We start from the raw sequence: 18,306 nt of genomic DNA, 5'->3' as shown, positions 1-18,306 counted from the left end.
GTGAGAGATTTGAAAAGACTTCCATTTAGTTTTGTCAATCATTCTGCTCCCTTGCTATCTCCCTCTCAGGTAGATGGAGTCAAGCAATGTTGTCTGGTGAGATTTGAGGACAACTCCGAGTTCTGGGTGCTGAGAAAGGACATTCACTCGTGTAAGAAAAACTCTCTTTCTCCCCTTCCGCTACAGCAGTAAACAGCTTCCTATTGGAGGCACTATATTCCTGTTTCTTAAAAAAAAAACACCCCTAGTTTGAGTTTCTGAATGTGCAAGTGCTCTGCTCAACTCAAAGTAAAGGTGTGTGTTCTATCTCTGAAACTTTGCCTGAGGAGTTTAAGGAGTACTTTCTGATACTTCACCCCCTTGTGACGCTAAAACTTTCTTTATATCTGCACTTTTTGTCTAAGAATCTCTGAATTGTCTTACAAGAAAAATACAGAGAAGAAATAGCTGTCAAGGTTATGGTGCTGAGCGTTCTGAGGATTCTGATCGGGGCCACATTGAGATGTAATTGCCGTATTAGAGTCTATTTATGAATTTATTAGACTAATGACTCCTCAGGGAAATGGCGCCCCCACTCCACCTCAACATCAAAAACAGAGGGGAAGTTGGACGCTTGTTAGAAGCAGGCTGAATATCCGCCCGTCAGATGAAGTGAAATCTAAAAGGGTGCAGGAGACACTGAAATCAATGAGGTGGCAAGGATGTGAATCAATATACATAAATTAATGCTGTTGACTGCTCTCCCCCTTCTTTCTCTCTCTCTCTGCCTCTGTCTTTCTGTGTTTGTCTCAGTCGCTGCTGGAGTGGAAGAAGTTTGCTGTATTTGTGACGCCCCGCCTCTTAAAGAACCCCTCATAAATTGTCTTAAATGTCGCCACGGTAAGGAAACATGTCTGATCATCAGCTGTCAAGTGTTTTTTTTTTTTAATTGGTTTTCCCTCTACCATTTTTTCTCTTGTCCTGACCTTGGAGATTTGACACCGTCTGCCAAATAACAGTGTGACTCGTATAAAAAGAAAGTAACCCAGAAGAGCATCTATCGTAAATGATGGATATGAGTTTTTGCACCGTGGGTGGAATAAAAATCAGGTGCAGTTAGTCTTCGAACTTTATTTATAGGCTTGAATTTTCTTTGAGGAAATTCTCTCAAGCAACACTGATGCTTCTATCTGACCCACAAAAAAACACTGAATATTTCTATGTGGTTTGTCTACACTGAGTTGGATTCTGACAGCACCTAGACATGTTAGAGCATTTGTGTACATTGTCCAAAGCCAAATTAGATGTTTATTTGCAACTTAGTAAAAGGAAGCAGTGAGCATTTTTTGTTGGATAATACTGTAAAATAAGGGTACTTGATTATGAAAATAATCATAACCATGATTATTATAATTGATACTGAAATTTTTGATATTAATTACCCTTTAATTTCAAACTGTGCAACAGTGTATGAATTTTAAATAATTCAGTAAATTAATTGCATTGCTTTATTTTGCATGGTTCTCAGGTCTCACTCTTCAAAACTAGAGTGGTTCCATATCTGATCCTGACAGCTACCGTCTTCTGTATCTCTCTCACTTTTCATATTAATCTGAGCACATGCTATGGCGCCCTTTGCTTCTCACTTAAATTAAAGTGAGAGCTGTTTTGGTAGGGAGGGCAGAGCAATCGCTGTGATTTTTGCCACGCATTATCCTGTATGATCATGAGACACTAAAATCCTAAATGAAAATTAAATTTTGATTGTTTGTCTTGCACAACTGTAAAGGCATTTACATGACAGGAGAATGAATGCTTTGTAGAAAGGGCTGAAATGAGACAAAGAAATTTCTTGACAGGTGTGTTACCAGTCAATTCTTTGATGTTTAAATAAAAGATTCACCCCAAGGTAATTAAAATACTAAGACTTATACAATTTTCAATGCTACATTTTTAAAAACAATATATGTTATTTTAACAATCTGTAGTATCAAAAAGGGTCAGAGCTTTGAAAAAACAATCCCTGTTTCATAGTACAGATGTGTTGGAGAGGAAGTTGTTCATTGATGGCTTCACTTTAAGTTGAGCAAAACTATAGAAAAATTGCCAGTGCTTTTCTACAATATAATCTACCGCTAAAGTCACCCAAATGTGAAACAAACAACAACAGCAACAAAAAACATATTATCTCTTGAGCAACCCAATTAGTGATTTAGCAGTCAGTGAATCCTGGCTGTGTGTCTCAATAAACTTAATTGTAACAAATTTGCCACATAATAAATTATCATACCTCATTATGTTGTTCTGAAAAAATAAATGACTCAGAGTTGACCAGCATGCACCTGCCTATAATCATATGATTTCTATGATCCCAGCACAATAACAGTTTGGAGTTGTATAAAAATAACTTTAGGTAGTTGGACCCACATATTTCGATCCACGCTGAAACTTCAAGTTATAGACAAGAGACACATGGAACACAGGCTTTTTTACTGAGGAGAACTGAAAATAAGTCCACAGGTTGGGGCACTAAAGCCTTTAGGGACTAGGGGACGTCACTGTCTTTCCTCTGCTCCCTGTCTGTAACAGACACTAAGGCTAATGTGGGTCTTAGTAAGATGCAGAAAGGACTTAAACTTGCAGCAGGGACCACCTTTGGGTTGTGACAGAGTGGTGGGGAGAAATTGCAGTTTGACTAGAGTGTAAGCAAATCTTTCACCTTCCTTCACATTTGTGTGGACTTGTCGATGTTTTTTAAGTTCATTAGAGCATTACTGTTGTGAGACTGTCATCAAATAACATCTCATTACTCTGTGTCAGTGCCTTGTTTATTTACCAGTGCTACCTCTTTCTACCTGGATTGCCCACCACTGCATGCTAACTTCTCTTACTCTATCTCCAACAACTGAGATTTTGCACAAATGAGAGCTCATTGAACAACTAATCAATTAACAGACTGGAGGGTGTTAGCTCTAATACAGGCAATGTGGGGGCTGTGTTTGCGACCTTGTGACAATTAAGAGCTAGAAATCAAAGTTCTTACTTTGCTGTTGTAACAGCCCTAATTCACTCAAGTCATGTAAATCATTAGGATTTGTTCCATTGAATAAATTCTTATCTAAATGTCATTAAACCAAGAGAATTTCAAAAAGTACAAATCACATCTATTTGTCTTTTGTTGAAGAAGTTAATAATCTGTGGCTGTCTACACTTTGCAACTATCCTGGTCTAATAACAAGTGGACAGCACATGAGTTCATACTGTCGTTATTAATTTTATCTCCATAAGTACTTAAGATTAGAAATCTCTTTCCTGCGTGTCCTGCAAATAAGCTTTTGCACCTACCCATTTGAAAAGTAGGACTGAAAAAAGACTGAATGCATCATTGTGTTTCCTCAGAGGGAGGCAGCAGGTTTTCTCAGTGGGTCCTTAATTCTGCCCTGGAAAAGGAGCATTTACACTTCCAAATCAGTGTAGACTTATGCATTTTAGTCCACCTTCATATGTGATCTTAGCCATTGTACCTCAATCCATCCTCAGGACGATTTGAGGTGTGTTCACACCTTGCATTAAGGCTTACCACCTGTGATCAGATCACCCAGGGAGGATATTAATGCAATGTATAGACAGTCTTTATGACTATGATGCCAGTTTGTCTATACAACACTTTTTCAGCTCCAGTGTTTAATGCATATGTGCTGGCATATAAAACACAGTAAGCATGCTTTATGCATGTTTTAAAACTCGGGTTAAAAGTGAGCACAGAGAAACTTTTCTCCATCTGCAAATGAAGTGAAAACAATCATCTCATGTCAGTGTGTGCATCTGCATCATTCTGCACAGTGAAGCTCAAACATCCGAGTGAGGTTACAATAATAGAAACACGTTTTTGACTGGAGGGGGGCTTTAAAAGTATTATGATGAAATGAAGTGGGAAAAAGTTTTACAAACACTCAGCACAAGCTGGATTTTACCGTCTTCGCGTCTTCAGACAAACTGTTTGCTGACAGTTTGTTTTGAGGAAAAAGCAGACAAACATACTTGGTGCTCCCCAGATGCAAATAGTAAAGTCAAATGCTTTTCATGCTGCTGAAACAAACCATCAGAGCACTAACATTTGAGCTGCTCTGCCATTATTGTCACTCTGGCTGTCTGTCTTGTGAAAACGAATTAAACGCTCTGCCTCCTCCTCCCATTACAGGTTATCATCCAGAGTGCCACACGCCAACCATCGAACCGGAAGCTGACAGCGATTCGTGGATATGTCGGCAATGTGTCTTTGCTGTCTCGACCAAGGTCAGTCTGCTAATCTCTCCGTCTCATACTCTAGGGGAAAAAAACATTCAGTGTGTTATATGGGAGGAATCCAGTCAAATATACCGGGCTTTGCTGCCACTAAACTGTTGTGTACAGCAGAAATTGGTTTATTCAATGCAGAAATGAGCTAATTCACCCAGTATTGGGTTCAATATTAGATGTCCTACACTGTGTCCAAGAAATCATAAAGAATCAATAGTTATGAAGCAGAAAAATTACCCTGAAGTTGAGAGAAGAACATTTAAAGTCAATCAATCACATGTGCTCCAGTTCTGTAGATATGAGATGAGAAAGCGGCCGCTTAATTGTCAATCGGTCAATGTCCGTATCTCATTGTCCAGCCTGCCAACGCTTCGGACACTATCTCTCACAGCCGACCTACAATAAAGCGAATTGCTTTCTCCCTGCTGAATGTGATCCGTCTCCCTCGCTGTGCCGACATGACAGTGATTTGAGGGGTCACCGCCCAATCAGTTCTGTCCTAAAATTGTGTTTTCAGAGAGGAGGGGCCCTGAAACGGGGACGCTTCGCCCGACTCATGCAGTTTATGAAACTCCGACTCCCCTACCAGCTGTCCTCTTTAGACTGGGACCCGCAGCATCTGACCAATCAGCAGCAGTGTTACTGCTATTGTGCCGGACCTGGAGAGTGAGTGACGCTGCAGAGGCCAGTTTAAGTTTGAATGTCCAGTCCATGTATGCTTTTAAACATTCAGAAAATGTGCTAACATCTGTGTCAAAGTTAACTTTTTGTTAGTTTGTTAATGGCATGCTGCATGTCAGACATGTCCAACATTAGCATTAGTATTAGTGACAGCAAAATAAATACTATAACAATGTTTAGAGTATTGATTCATATACTGCAAGGTAAGATAAAGTAGGCTGTCACATCTTTTGTGCTTTTGAAAGTTTCCTGCCTTGCTTTTAGTGCACTGCTTTGCCCCAAACTCAACCTACTTGCCATAAAGCAGTAAACTTAAGAGTAGCAGGAATCAGTGTGTGTCTACACCAGAAGAAACATTTTACAAGACACGTTTATTAATTAATCCATGTGTTATAACTCTGTGTATGTCTCCACGTGGTTTAATTGCAGGTGGAATCTGAAGATGCTGCAGTGTGGCAGCTGTGGTCAGTGGTTTCATGAGGCTTGCACACAGTGTCTGACCAAACCATTACTGTATGGAGACCGGTGAGTGACTGAGCAAAACTGCTTAAGTCCCTGGATTTTTTTCTGTGTTTTCATTGTAAAGTATTCAATTAAATGAATAGAATAGGGCTCATGTGGTTGCGGCTGCTTAAAAACACTGAAACTTACAAACCCTGATCCCAAAAAGGACATTGTTTAAAATAGTAATTTGCAAATCCCTGTCAACCTGTATTCAATTTAACCCAACACTGACAAGTCATTTGATGTTTAACCTGATAAAAGTTACTGTGTGTGTACTGTGTTTTTATATAAACATATTCTGAATTTGATTTCTGCAACAAGTTCCCAAAAAGTTGGGACAGGAGCATGTTTACCACTGTGTTACATCATCTGTTCTTGGTCTGGGGACTGAAGACCCAATGTTGCAGTACTGAAAGTGAAGTGTTTTCCCATTCTTACTTGATTCACATCTTGAGTTGCTCAACTGTGCAAGATTTCCTGATTGCATGCTGGTCAGTCTAGTTCCAGTGCTCTTTTAAGGTGAAGCTATGTGGTTATAGTCATGCAGGATGTGCTTTGCCATTGTCTTGCTGAAATATGCAGGGATGTCTCTGAAAACAATATCCCTACAGATGGAAGCATATAATTCTCCCAAACCTGTATGAAACTGTCACTATTAATGATGTCTTCACAGATGTGAAAGTTACCCATGCCATGGGTACTAATACACACCCAACCATCCCAGACGCTGGCTTGTAAACTTTGCCTTGATAATAATCTGGATGGTCCTTTTGGACCTAAGGACAAAACAACTTTTATTTCCAAAAACAATTTGAGATGTGGGCTCATCAGACCACAAAACACTTTTCCACCCAATGGCAGTCTATCTCAGATGAGTTGGGCCCAGGGAAGTCAGTGTAGTTCTGGATGTTGTTGATACATGGCTTTCACTTTTCATGGTAGTCTTAACTTAAATTGGAGATGTAACAACATACTAACATATGCTGTTAACCGACAATGGTTTTCTGAAGTGTTCCCAAGCCCACGCTGTAGTACCCACCACATAATGAGGCTGGTTTTTAATGCAGTGTTGCCTGAGGGATCCAAGGTCGTGAACACTCGGTGTTGGCCTTGTGTCTTACATGCAGAGATTTCTCCAGACTCTATCAATCTTTTAATAATATTATGGACTGTAGATGGTGAAATCTCTGAATTCCTTGCATTGCATGTAGAGGAACATTGTTCATAAACTGATGGACAATTTGCCCACATCTTAGATACATACTTGTGGAATGCCCAAGGGTTTTTTGACATTCTACGACTTTGTCAGCCTTTTCTTGCTCCTGTTCCAACTTTTATTGGAACATGTCGCAGGCATCAAATTGTGTTTCCAATGAAAAACTAAAGTTAATCAGTTCTAACTATCTTGCAAAATGCCAGTCAGTAGCTTATTTTTGTGAGTGGTGTCAAGATCCTTTCTGCTCCAAGTCAACCCACAAAGTCATCATGATGGCGACTGATAGGCTAGGAATAGTGTTTGTCAACATGTACAGCAGACTGTGACATAATGACACGAAGCCAGCTCGCCATTTGGCCTATTTTAGAATATTTAATTGTGAATCTGAATCAAAGGAAATGAGCTGTAGGTTTGAAAGCACCCTAAGAAGATGCCCCATGAGAAAGTGTGAAATGCCACTGTAAGCTGTTGTTGTATTGCTGTATCTCATTCTTGTTTGTGATGGACTGCAATTATTTTCTGCCTTAGCAACCCTTAATGCTTAAGTCCAACCCCAGCCCCTTACTCTGTTTGCATTGTTGCCTCACTAGACATTTCCAGAGCTCGAGACCAGCTGTTGCCGCAGCTGCAAGTGATCCCAGTATACTTTATGAGTAGCTATCATTGCAAACGCAGAAGGCCTTTAAGCTGCTTATCTCCCTCATTACATAAATTCATGCATGAAACAGAAACAGTGTTCCACTGTCTTGTAAATAAACCCTATGGAGTGCAGTTTTAGTTGAAAATGCTTCTCTGCTCAGATCAAGAAGAAGGTAACAGCAATGGGCATGGTGAAATTTACACACTGTGTGTTTGAACCTTTTTCTTTTTTCTTTCTTTCTTTTTTTTTTGGCGAGCCCAGATTAGCCATCAATGCCATACCAATATTTAAATTGTCTGTGTTAATGTCAAACATGTAGCTTCCCAGTTGATGTGGTTTACATGGATCTTTTTTTTATTCATCATTTGATATTATTCAGTTTCCAAATACACTTGCCTCATGAAAATTATAAGATAAACAGAACTGTTGTTGATAAAAATTTCTATGTATGAACTAATAGGTTAATCATCTCAGCAGTAGATTTAATTCTTAGTAATACAATCAGATGAAGACATCTTCATGACAGCTTCGCTTGTTAAGGAATTACCTTAATTATCTTAAGATTAAATTGCATGTCAATGCACTCACTTAGTTGTGTTCAAAGGACAAAAGCACCTCACACACAGTCAACACAGACACATCACCTCTGTGGTTATAGTTCAGATGTGATACACAGGCTGCTGATCGCAGTGCTGTTTGATCGGCTGCATCTCATGCGTGAAATAAAACGTTTCCATCCATTAAGTGATTATTGTCATTAACCATCTGTGTTAGCCGGCTGGGTTCTACACCCACCGTGACACCGTGTTACCGCCGAAACCTGTCTGACGGCGGGGGGATAAAAAGGAGGAGGGATTAGATTTAGATTGACAGTCGGGGAGAGTGAGGCTGGATTGGTACAACATCTGCTGAGCAGGTGATGGAGGAAGAGTGAAGACTGGGTCCACAGTTGGAATAGTAAACATGTGCTGCCGTCATACTGTGTCTGTGCTTCATCTTTCCCAGTGACCTTCAGTGAAAACATGCATATAGAAGGACAGATGTACATTATTATTGTTGAGGTGTGAGCTGAGTTTCAGGGTCACCTAGAACAGGTAGTCATTATAGTGAAACAGATACACCTGCCTGCTTATTTTTCTGCCATTTATATGATGAGATGTCTCAAAAAGAGACTAAAAAGGAAAGGAAGTTAAAAAAAAAAAAAAAAAAGTTTTTTTTTTCATGTACTGGCTCTACTCAAAAGATGAAAAGAATACATTCATACCCTGTAAAAGCGCTCCAGCATTAGGACTGCAACCATGCATAAGTTAAAAAGTTGCCTAGTTTTAATGTTATCTTTAATTTAGGAAGGAGTTCAAAGGTTCTCTGCAGTAGATTGCATCTAAGTGGCAACCCATGTGGTTGAAGAATGATGCCAATATAGAAGTTCAAGCACCAGAAGTCACATCAATGCTCCATTTTAAAATGTCCATTTTTACTGTAGAAGTAAACACATTTACAACCTGGTTCAAGATGAAGTTTTGATTGGAATAGTTCATGCGTTTATAGATGCACTCGCTGCACAGGGGGTGTTTTGTTCCAACTCTGTTTTGGTTTAAGAGGCATGTGAGTTATATATAATTTTTTTTTTTTTTGGCGGGGGGGGGGGGGCTGATATGACTTTAAGCAGTTGCGTAGTGGTGCTTTGATAAGTGTGTACTCTTTATACATCCCACATTTTTACATTAGTCCTACAACAAAGCCTAACCAGTCTGTGTTATAAACAGCAACCTGTATGCAGCATTCACCTAAAAATAGGCTTTTAGCATTTGCATATTGTCACATAAATTCTGCTGCTTCAGGGAGTATAGGTCATTATGAAATTAACAGCCAAAGAAGAGCTGATTTTATGATCACTACTGGCTCACAGTGAATGGACTAAGACAACTACAAGATAATGCGTTTTAAGTTAACTGGTCTATATACCTCAGCCATTTTAGAGGTTAATTTGTTACAAAGCAACATTCTAATGTACTCAAGCCAGCAGGTTATAGCCATTCGGCTAGAGACTTGCCTCAGCTTCAGCTCTTTATCTATTTCTGGGATGTCTGAAAGTTTGAGATGATGTTTTCAATATGGTGGCTTCAAAAGCCCCCCCTTGTGCATCCAAATAACTAATGTCACTCAGACTCCATCCAGTATTTTTATAACCTTTGACTTTATCCCTTATAAACACTGGCAAGGCAATGTCACAGTTATTTTACCTAGCTGTAGATAGAGGTTGTAGACCTTACTCTCCACCCTTGAAATTAATTATAGTATGCATATTCGGCATATTGCCATTTGTTGATTAATAGTGGTAAACAGAGGTTATTTTCAGCCATCAGTCTAAGATAGTAATTATTCTCTGAAATTCTAAAGTTAATACTGATCAATTCCCTTTTTTGTCGCATTTTAAATTTCACCATTTGCATTTAAATTTGTTTTTGTTTTATTTTGGATTTTTGTACTGCCTTAAACAAAGGGCTATTGATGTATTGTTCTGATACAGAGCTGCATTTTGTTAAGAAGGAAGGTCTGTTAGATGGAAGATTATTGTATGAATTCAGCCATGGAAAAAAGGAACATGTTATGGGTTTGAAAGGAAATAAGAGGACAGTAAAAAAATTAGATATTTATAGCACAATGTGCAGATAACTTTTGACTTGTCCACTGAGCTGTTGATGAGTTTTTTTTAAAGTGAAATGAGATATTTAAGAGTGGCTTAACTGAAGTGTGCAGAGAGGGACAGTAAAACATGCGATCAATGCAATTAGAACATCAATGCTGTAATTACAGACCTAAATCACATTGCAGTTAAAAATACAGTATGAATTTTACATTCAAGCTTTACAGCATCTGAAATACTTCCTTAAGTTCTCAAAGCCAGAGAAATACTTAATTTTTATAAATGTAACAGGACTTGTCTTTTTATGGAGGCTGCCATCAAACTCACCTCTGCTACATGGAAACCCTGCACACAAGGCAGCTATTTGAGACCAGTACTGCCCAGCTTTGCCTATCTCTGCAGCCTCTTTCTCAATATTATTTCTTGTTTTGAATTGAGGACTCTATTCAATAAAACCTCCATCTCATAATGTGTTCAGAAAAATGTTTATAAGTCCCTCATAATGGGGGAAATGCATTTAAAATTGCACTTCTCCATTCGAGCTAGAATGGACGCTAGAGCGCATGCATACCCTTGGATCCCACAGCACATGTGCATTCTGGGACCGCTTTAAGGTGAATTTCTCCCTCATTATGTGAAATGTATGAATGAAAACAAAATGTTGGTTTTTGGTTAAGTAAATATGCCTTATGATGTGCCGTTTGTTAATGAACAGAGTCCTCAGTTCAAAACAGAAAGTAAACAGCGGAGATGGGCTTCACTGGTCTGTGCTCATATTGTGCTATTGTTTTGATTGAGAGCCCCCTGGCCACTTGGCATAGCTGCCTTCCCTTTTAGTGTGTGAATGTGGAGTGAATGGGTGTAAATGTGACTTAGTGATTACTCAGAAGGCTAAAAAAGCGTGATACAAAATCAAATCCATAAGTCCAGATGGATAGAAAGACATCACCCCAAACTAGTTGAGATAAACCTTACATTTCTGCAAGGCAGCCAAACAATAACACAGCTTAAGTGAATAACTTCTTCAGTTTACACACCATGGGACAACTATGTACTGTGTTTGTTTGGCCGTACAGTTTAGGGTGAATAAAATTTAGTTGATATTTTCTGTTTAAACAGTGTCCTGTGCTGAAGCAGTTTTCATTGAGTTTTTATCATTAAGAAGAAGGCAGCATTGCTGAGATTGTGCAAATGAGGATAAAATCAAAGGACTCATTTAAAAGATAAAAACTGGTTTTGAAGCTTAATAAGAAATTCATCAGGGGAGGAGAAAAAAGTGTTAAACTTTCATGTGATCCCTGTCTAATTTTTATTTTCTGTCCCACGTTTCTCTTTAGGTTCTATCAGTTCCAGTGCTCAGTATGTACGAAGGGACCAGAGACCATCCAAAGACTCCCCATGACCTGGTGATGTTAACTGCAATATTCACTCACATTTTAACAATATACACAGCGTGTTTCTTGTGTGTTCACTTACATTTAAGGATTTTGGTAGTTTTATTAAATTTGGTTCTAGTTGAACGGAAACCTTTATACTTATTTAGTTATAGCTGCTTCTAATAACGACATGGACAGTCTTCTGGCTCAAATGTATGGATATATTCTGAAATATGTTATTTATATTCTGCAGTTGTTTAGTTTGTCTTCTATGCATCCTGTGTCTTATTGTCCTATTCTCACATTTGTTTGTGTTTGAAATGCAGGGTGGATCTGGCTCATTTAGTCCTCTACCATCTCTCGCTTTGCTGCAAGAGGAAATACTTTGATTTTGACCATGAAATCCTGTCCTTCACCAATGAGAATTGGGAGTCGTTGCTCCTAGGCGCGGTATTGATATTTCCTAGTTTAAGCACCATGATGAAATGATGTGAAATGCTGCCAGCCCTTTTACGTTTGAGACTTAAAGCTTATTAACCACCATTAAAGTAAAAATTAAAAGTTGAGAAAGAATGACCTCTATCAAAGCTCAAAGGGGAACACAACAAAGTTAAAGAACTGAAGATGACATTCATGTTTATATTATCTAGGACAGTAGTTATGACCTTACAGCCTGTCAGATGAGCTTAAGTACTCCTCAGCATCTGTCACATCCAAATGTGTTCTCTTTAACTAGTTTTAAAGTGTTTGTATGTTTGTACTGAAGGCTGTATTACTTTCGGTAAGTCATGTTGTTACATTCCTTTCACACACTGGATTAGGTATTTTCTTTTGCATTTAAACTACTAAAAATTACACTGACAGAACTTTACAGATTGAAGAAGTCATGCCCGACTTTGAGTTGTTTCATATTTTTATCTAAGGGTATGTTACTTAAACCATAAAAGTAATTTATAAATATCCAGGCCCAACAATTTGAAATATTTTATCTGTTTGTTAAAACAGTCAGTCATTTAGATAGTTAGTATGCTAATTATTTCAAAAATTAACTTATAAATTGAGCTAACTCTTACACATTGTTCAACAGTTTTGTCTGACTAAGCACTCTGATTGGAATGGAGGAGGTATTCCTTGAGGGAGGATACAAAAGAACAACATCACTGGGACGTTTCACAATGAGTATCACTCCACCTCAGTCATTTCTGAATACTTTATAGCTGACAGTGCTTTTCTTTATTAATATCATCCCTCAGAATCATGAAACAGGCCCTTATTTCACTGCTTTCATAATGAAATTTGTTTTCTTCAACATGTCTCTGGCATTTGGCCTATGGCCTTGTGCCCATCACCAAATCACAGCAGTTACATTCAGTGCATCACTCCTAAGGTGTGATATTCCTAAAGTATGTCCATTAGCCTACTTCAGCTTAATATTTAGATTTTATCAACTTTAAGCCTGCTACTGTAAAAGTTTATGTATTGCATAAGGCTTGTGTTTGAACAGTTTTATTTCTCTGCAGTTAATTCAGTTAGCTTATTTAAATTACCTGAAATTGGGTGGACTACTCAAAAGTTCTCAAGAACTTTTTTTTAAAGATTTATTTCTGGCATTTTTGTGCCCTTATTTGATAGAGGAGGACAGTGGATAGAGTCGGAAACAGGGATAAGAGTGGGGGAGAGACATGCGGTAAAGGGCCTCAGGCTGGATTTGAACCCAGGGTGTGCCTTAAAACACTGGGCCACAGTTCTCAAGAACTTTAGCTATAAATCTTTAAACCATTTATTCATTAGATTTCTGTTTTATCTATCATCTAATATCTGCTACATTCAGAAGTTTACACAATACCTGTTCAAGTAAAATTGCATACCCTATGCATACCCTAGGGTAACAACTTCAAAACTTAATCCATTACTTATGGCTATTTTTTGGCTATTCATGCAATACTTTTCTGTTTAGCAGTTATAAGCTGATATTAGCTGACAGCAACAGTCATCTGATATCATATTATTAGGGCCCAAACACCAGTGCAAAGACTCTATTGAAATCCTTGGGGTCATTTTTATAATTTTATACATTTTGCTGGACTTTTGAGTATTGGAACATGCACCAAAACTCAAAAATTGGCACAGACATCAGGCCTGTCGAAATTTTGGATGTTTTATTGCTTCCCAACATGGGAATGAAAAATTGGGGGCGCAGATGGCCTAGTGATAAAGGCGCTCCCCATGTACATGGGCTGTCTGGGTTTAGGTCTTGCTTGTAGCTACTTTCCCTCATCTCTTCTCCATCCTCTCATCCCTGTTTCTAAGTCTATCCACTGTCCCCCTCTATGAATAAACACATAAAGCATAAAGCAACATTTCAACCTTTTACCAGTTACTAATTGAAAAACATCTAATAAACTTTGTTAATTTCAATTTCATCCAAAAACTACTAAAATTGTAGCTGAGACTTTAAGCTAAAGTATAGATTTACTTAACTTTTAGCAAACAGTTCATTTATTATTTTGAATGAAATATTTATTTTATTTTTTTTTTGACACTTATTTTACATGGACACACAGTAACATTGATGCCGTGGCATTTAGTCATGCACAGGTCCCAGATGCACTGCTAAGTGCTAATTTTAAACATCTGTCTAAGGAAGGCTTTTAAAGATTAAAGTTGGAAATAAGGAACAATTAAAGGTCACATACTTTATCCTTTTAAGAAAAGTTTATATTGGTGTCTCAAGTCCCCAGAACATCCCTGTGAACTCTGTTGCTGAGAAAACTCTCCAATATTGGATTTTTGCATGTCTAATAACCCCTCTGTTTCAGCCCTGCGCAGAATTAGCTGTGTCTGTGGCTTTAAATGTTTCTGAGCTGTCTGACTCCGCCCCTCTTAGGAAATGGATGTGGCTCTCCTCTCAGCTGAGAGGAGGATCAGGAGAGAAGGGCGAGACTTTCTTCTAAGGGGGAGGGGCCAACAGAACCTAACTCTGGTGCTAACCCCCTACATGACATCATGAGGGGGAAATCTGAGAATGACATGTTTCAGCACACATTTTCTTAAAGGGGGGGGTTGTTCTGATTCTCGGGGGCATTGTAGAAAAGCCTGAAAAAGTGTATTTTGCATAAAATGTGACCTTTAAAAAATTAGATACCTTAAACACAGTACATTAGCAAATACGTCATAGTTAAAATATTGAAGACAGAAAAAATACAAGTCCAATAAAAAAGAGCCGTATTTTAGCAATTTTCATCTTTTACTTATCTCTTTAAGGACTTTAAGCTTATTTTCCCTCAAAGTTTCCTATTTGATATTGAAATGTAAAGAAAAATTACTACTTGTTGCTAGATTATAGAAACCAATCATGCTTGAGTGAGTATTTTTTGCGATACTATGCAGACAGCTTTGTACTTTTTGCTGGTTGATTATTGTGAATGTAATGTGCGTTTACTAGATCTGCCCCAAAGCAATTTGTAATCTACTTTTTCTCACAACAACAAATATGTAAATAGAAACATATTTTTTTTCCAACTAGCTGCCGTAATCTCTCTATATTACCCCTGGCGTTGGCACAGATACTCTACCCCATGCGGTATAGTTTCCCTAGTTGGAAAATCTCTGATCTAGGACACTAGCCAGCATTTGTAAACATAAATGTGAGCTGGCAAATCCTCAAACTAGAATGTTATGACTTAAAGTTGTAATTCCACCTGGTTTAAAGTCTGACATTGCTCCACAGAGGATAAAGACGAGCATAAAACCAGAGGTGACTGAGAGAAGAGGATTTTTCTGAGCATTTCCTATACATTTATCAAAGGCTTTGTGTTCTCCTTTAAGCTGGGTATAAAGGACACATTTAAAATGCATTGTTTGTTATGTCATTAAATCACATCAAGGGGCTTTTTCATTTTGCTGCAACAAGTAGTTTTCCATATTAACACTGCTGCTGTCAGCGTCTGTAAAAGACAGTGATTGTATGCATTAAAGGATGTCCGTGTGATGGCCGTCCACTGTGTAAACACAGCTTTGATTTTTCATTCCTGTCTGTCCCCCAGCTCTCTGACACGCCAAGGCAGGACCGCTGTCACAATCTCCTCAACGCACTCAACTCCCACAAGGACAGGTAAGTCATTGCATATGATGAGAAGAATAAACAGCGACCACACATGACTGGATTGATGAGTAGCGCTCTGTGAATAGAGGGAGTCTTCTTAGTGCTGCGTACTTTGTAATGTCGTACATGAGAGCTGAAATAAAAGAGGTGAAAGGTGTGACTTTGAAGGAAAATGTAAGTGTTAATTAGACCAGATAAGATTTAATAGGTTTTGATGCTTTTTATGTAGTGTTAGAGAAGGACAAAAGTCACTATTATTAAATCACAATTACCAGCATAGAGGTTTTTTGCTTTTAGTGTTATTTTTTCATGGCAATTTCTAAAAATAGCCTTGCAGTCACAAATCTGCAAGATTCTCCAGGCAGAGTCTGCTCTAATTATGTATACTTAATTACACAGAGTCTACCTTTGAAATGTTCCCGAGTCTTCTTTTCCATAAGGAGTATAAGTACATTTTGTTACACAACATCAAATTTATTATAAGCATCAAAGAGAAGTAATGAATACACACAAACAGAGGAGGAAGAAGATGCGTTTTGAAAGACCCAACAACAACCAGGGCTATTCAAGCTTTTCCTTTGATGTCGCCCGCAGGTTCGTCTCTGGAAAGGAGATCAAGAAGAAGAAGTGTCTTTTCGGGCTTCAGGTCCGAGCCCCACCTCCGCTGACGTCCGATTCGTCACCCCTAATCACCGACCCACCTATCAACATCACGCACCGGAGAAGGTCAGAGTAAGGACATCCACTCTCTTTCAGCTTTTATCTCAATAAAGCTGTGGGATTCCCACAGGGCACACAGTCATTACGCATGAACAATTAACGGAGGAATCAAAGGGCTGCAGTTTTCATATGCCAGCAAAAGTATCAGTGTCTTAATAATCTCCTAAAAGGGTATAAAACCCCCGTGTGGGCCCGCGCTTGTACCTCTGTCAGTGTGTGCTTGTGTGTGTGTGTACACTTGTCCTGTAGTCTGCAGATTTCATGGCACGGTTTTTCATTTTGAATAATTTCTAGCATTTGGCTGGCGCTTTTTCAGACTGAATTACAATGAAATCATCTGCAGAGGTGCAGTTTTAAGAGAGCAGATGAGTGAAGGGGGAAGTGGTTTAATAAGGTCTTATGTTTTTACAAAAACTCATATAATTTGAGCCTCTAAAACAGAAATATTGAGTTTTATTGCATGGGAAAAGTAGTCTTCTGGTTGTCTCTGCTCTCCTTTTCAAAAGATATGCACAGTTACACTTTTTAAAAGCTTGTTTCTGCTCACCTTGATCAAATTCATGATTTTCAATTTTTTAGGCGGGAATGGTTGTTATACATGTTGGATGTTGTGGTTTTAATGCCATCCCTGTGCAACAATTGTAATTAGTTGTACGTGTTTGTCATTTAGAACGGTGTGTTCTTCTGTTTATGTGTGAACTATGGAGTGTCTCAGTTGTTTTGTGATTAAATATGCTCTAGATGCAGTAAAGTGTGTGCAGCACTGGAGCCACAACAAATTCTCCCACAGGAGCTACAAAGGTTATTGAATTATGTAGTATGGCATGGTATCTAATTGTATAGCATCAGATTGTGTTGTATCATTTTGTATCATATCATATCATATAGTATCTTATGGTATTGGGGCAACTGTGGCTCAGTTGGTAGAGTCGGTCTTCCCATAATTTTGGAGGTTGTGGATTTGATCCCCAGCCCCAACAGTCACAGGTCCATGTGTCCTTGGGCAAGATACTTAACCCCAATTTGCTCTCTTTATAATGTATTGTTGTATCATACTATATCGCATCCTATGCTGTAGAGATCCACGATATTTGATTTTTGCCAATATCCGATATGCCGATATTTACAGGTTCATTTTAGCTGATTCTGATATTGATATTAATATGGATACTGATATTTAGATATGCTTTTCGGGCAAGAAATTTCAGTCCTTTTGGACACACTTACAGGTTTGAGAATAACCAAGGAAACAAACTTTAGTCCTTTACGTCTCACTAATTTATTAGTATATATGGACAAAATTTACAGTCTACATATGCTGAAATACACAGGCAAAATATTGGATGTAAATATCTGCAAAAATTTTGATATCTGCTGATACCGATACCAGAGCGATAATATTATGCATCCCTACTATTGTGTAGTATTGTGTTGTGTAGCATAAGATTGTCTTGCATCGTAAAATGTGTCTTGTTGTAATGTTTAGTATTGCATTTTATCATATCATATTTTATTATATGGAAACCAATACTTTACAATAATGATTCCCAAACTAGGGCCCATGGCCCCTAAGGGGGGCCTGAAGTTATGACGGGGGGTCACGACAAGGTAAATAAAGTCAATGCACAACATTTAGCCTGGCTACATAAAGCATGGCATATTTTTTGAGATGTCTTGCCTAAAAATAAATTTTCATCCGTACAATACTACTACACAGGAAGAGAACCATATCCTTTACATGCCACATTTTTATCAGTGTACGTTTTTTCTGCTATTACCTAAATCTGGCAAATTGCAGATAAAGGCTGTACGGAAAATGAGCTAAAAATGGCTGTCAGAACTTGGAAGGTTAATGTTGCAATTGCTATTCTGTTTTTTGTTTTTTGTTTTTTTGTTTATTTGTTTTTTGTTTTTTGCAGACAATGTTTCAGAAAAGAAGTTATAAGGAATGTAGGAATTTGTCAGCAAACACTGTAACTCTTTGTTTAGCATTTATCGATACATTTTATTGTGTGCATGGGGGGACTTGAAAATGTTTTCATCCACAGAAAAATTTTGGGAACAACTGTTTTAGAACACAGGGTATTGGCAAATACCAAGAACAGAAAACCTAGATAACTTTTATCGTATTGTATCATG

The 18,306-nt window shown here is 38.2% G+C and overlaps 1 protein-coding gene across 2 annotated transcripts in view; it reads left to right on the top strand.

Annotated features, from left to right (window-relative positions):
• The window catches only part of phf1 (PHD finger protein 1), a 35,360-nt gene that overhangs the window by 1,283 nt on the left and 15,771 nt on the right, over positions 1 to 18,306 (top strand). The window contains exons 3-11 of one of the 2 annotated variants that reach the window (XM_041793538.1): positions 70 to 151; positions 793 to 879; positions 4,181 to 4,275; positions 4,796 to 4,944; positions 5,389 to 5,484; positions 11,304 to 11,372; positions 11,669 to 11,792; positions 15,389 to 15,456; positions 16,042 to 16,173. In XM_041793538.1, the coding sequence (XP_041649472.1) occupies positions 70 to 151; positions 793 to 879; positions 4,181 to 4,275; positions 4,796 to 4,944; positions 5,389 to 5,484; positions 11,304 to 11,372; positions 11,669 to 11,792; positions 15,389 to 15,456; positions 16,042 to 16,173 (902 nt within the window). Of the gene's footprint in view, positions 1 to 69; positions 152 to 792; positions 880 to 4,180; positions 4,276 to 4,795; positions 4,945 to 5,388; positions 5,485 to 11,303; positions 11,373 to 11,668; positions 11,793 to 15,388; positions 15,457 to 16,041; positions 16,180 to 18,306 lie in introns of both variants that reach the window. The other variant, XM_041793537.1, reaches the window with a different exon arrangement.

This window comes from Cheilinus undulatus, linkage group 8 (genome assembly GCF_018320785.1).
Source record: "Cheilinus undulatus linkage group 8, ASM1832078v1, whole genome shotgun sequence".
NCBI lineage: Eukaryota > Metazoa > Chordata > Actinopteri > Labriformes > Labridae > Cheilinus > Cheilinus undulatus.
Note: the sequence above shows the minus strand (reverse complement) of the source record. Positions and strands in the feature narration are given on the sequence as shown.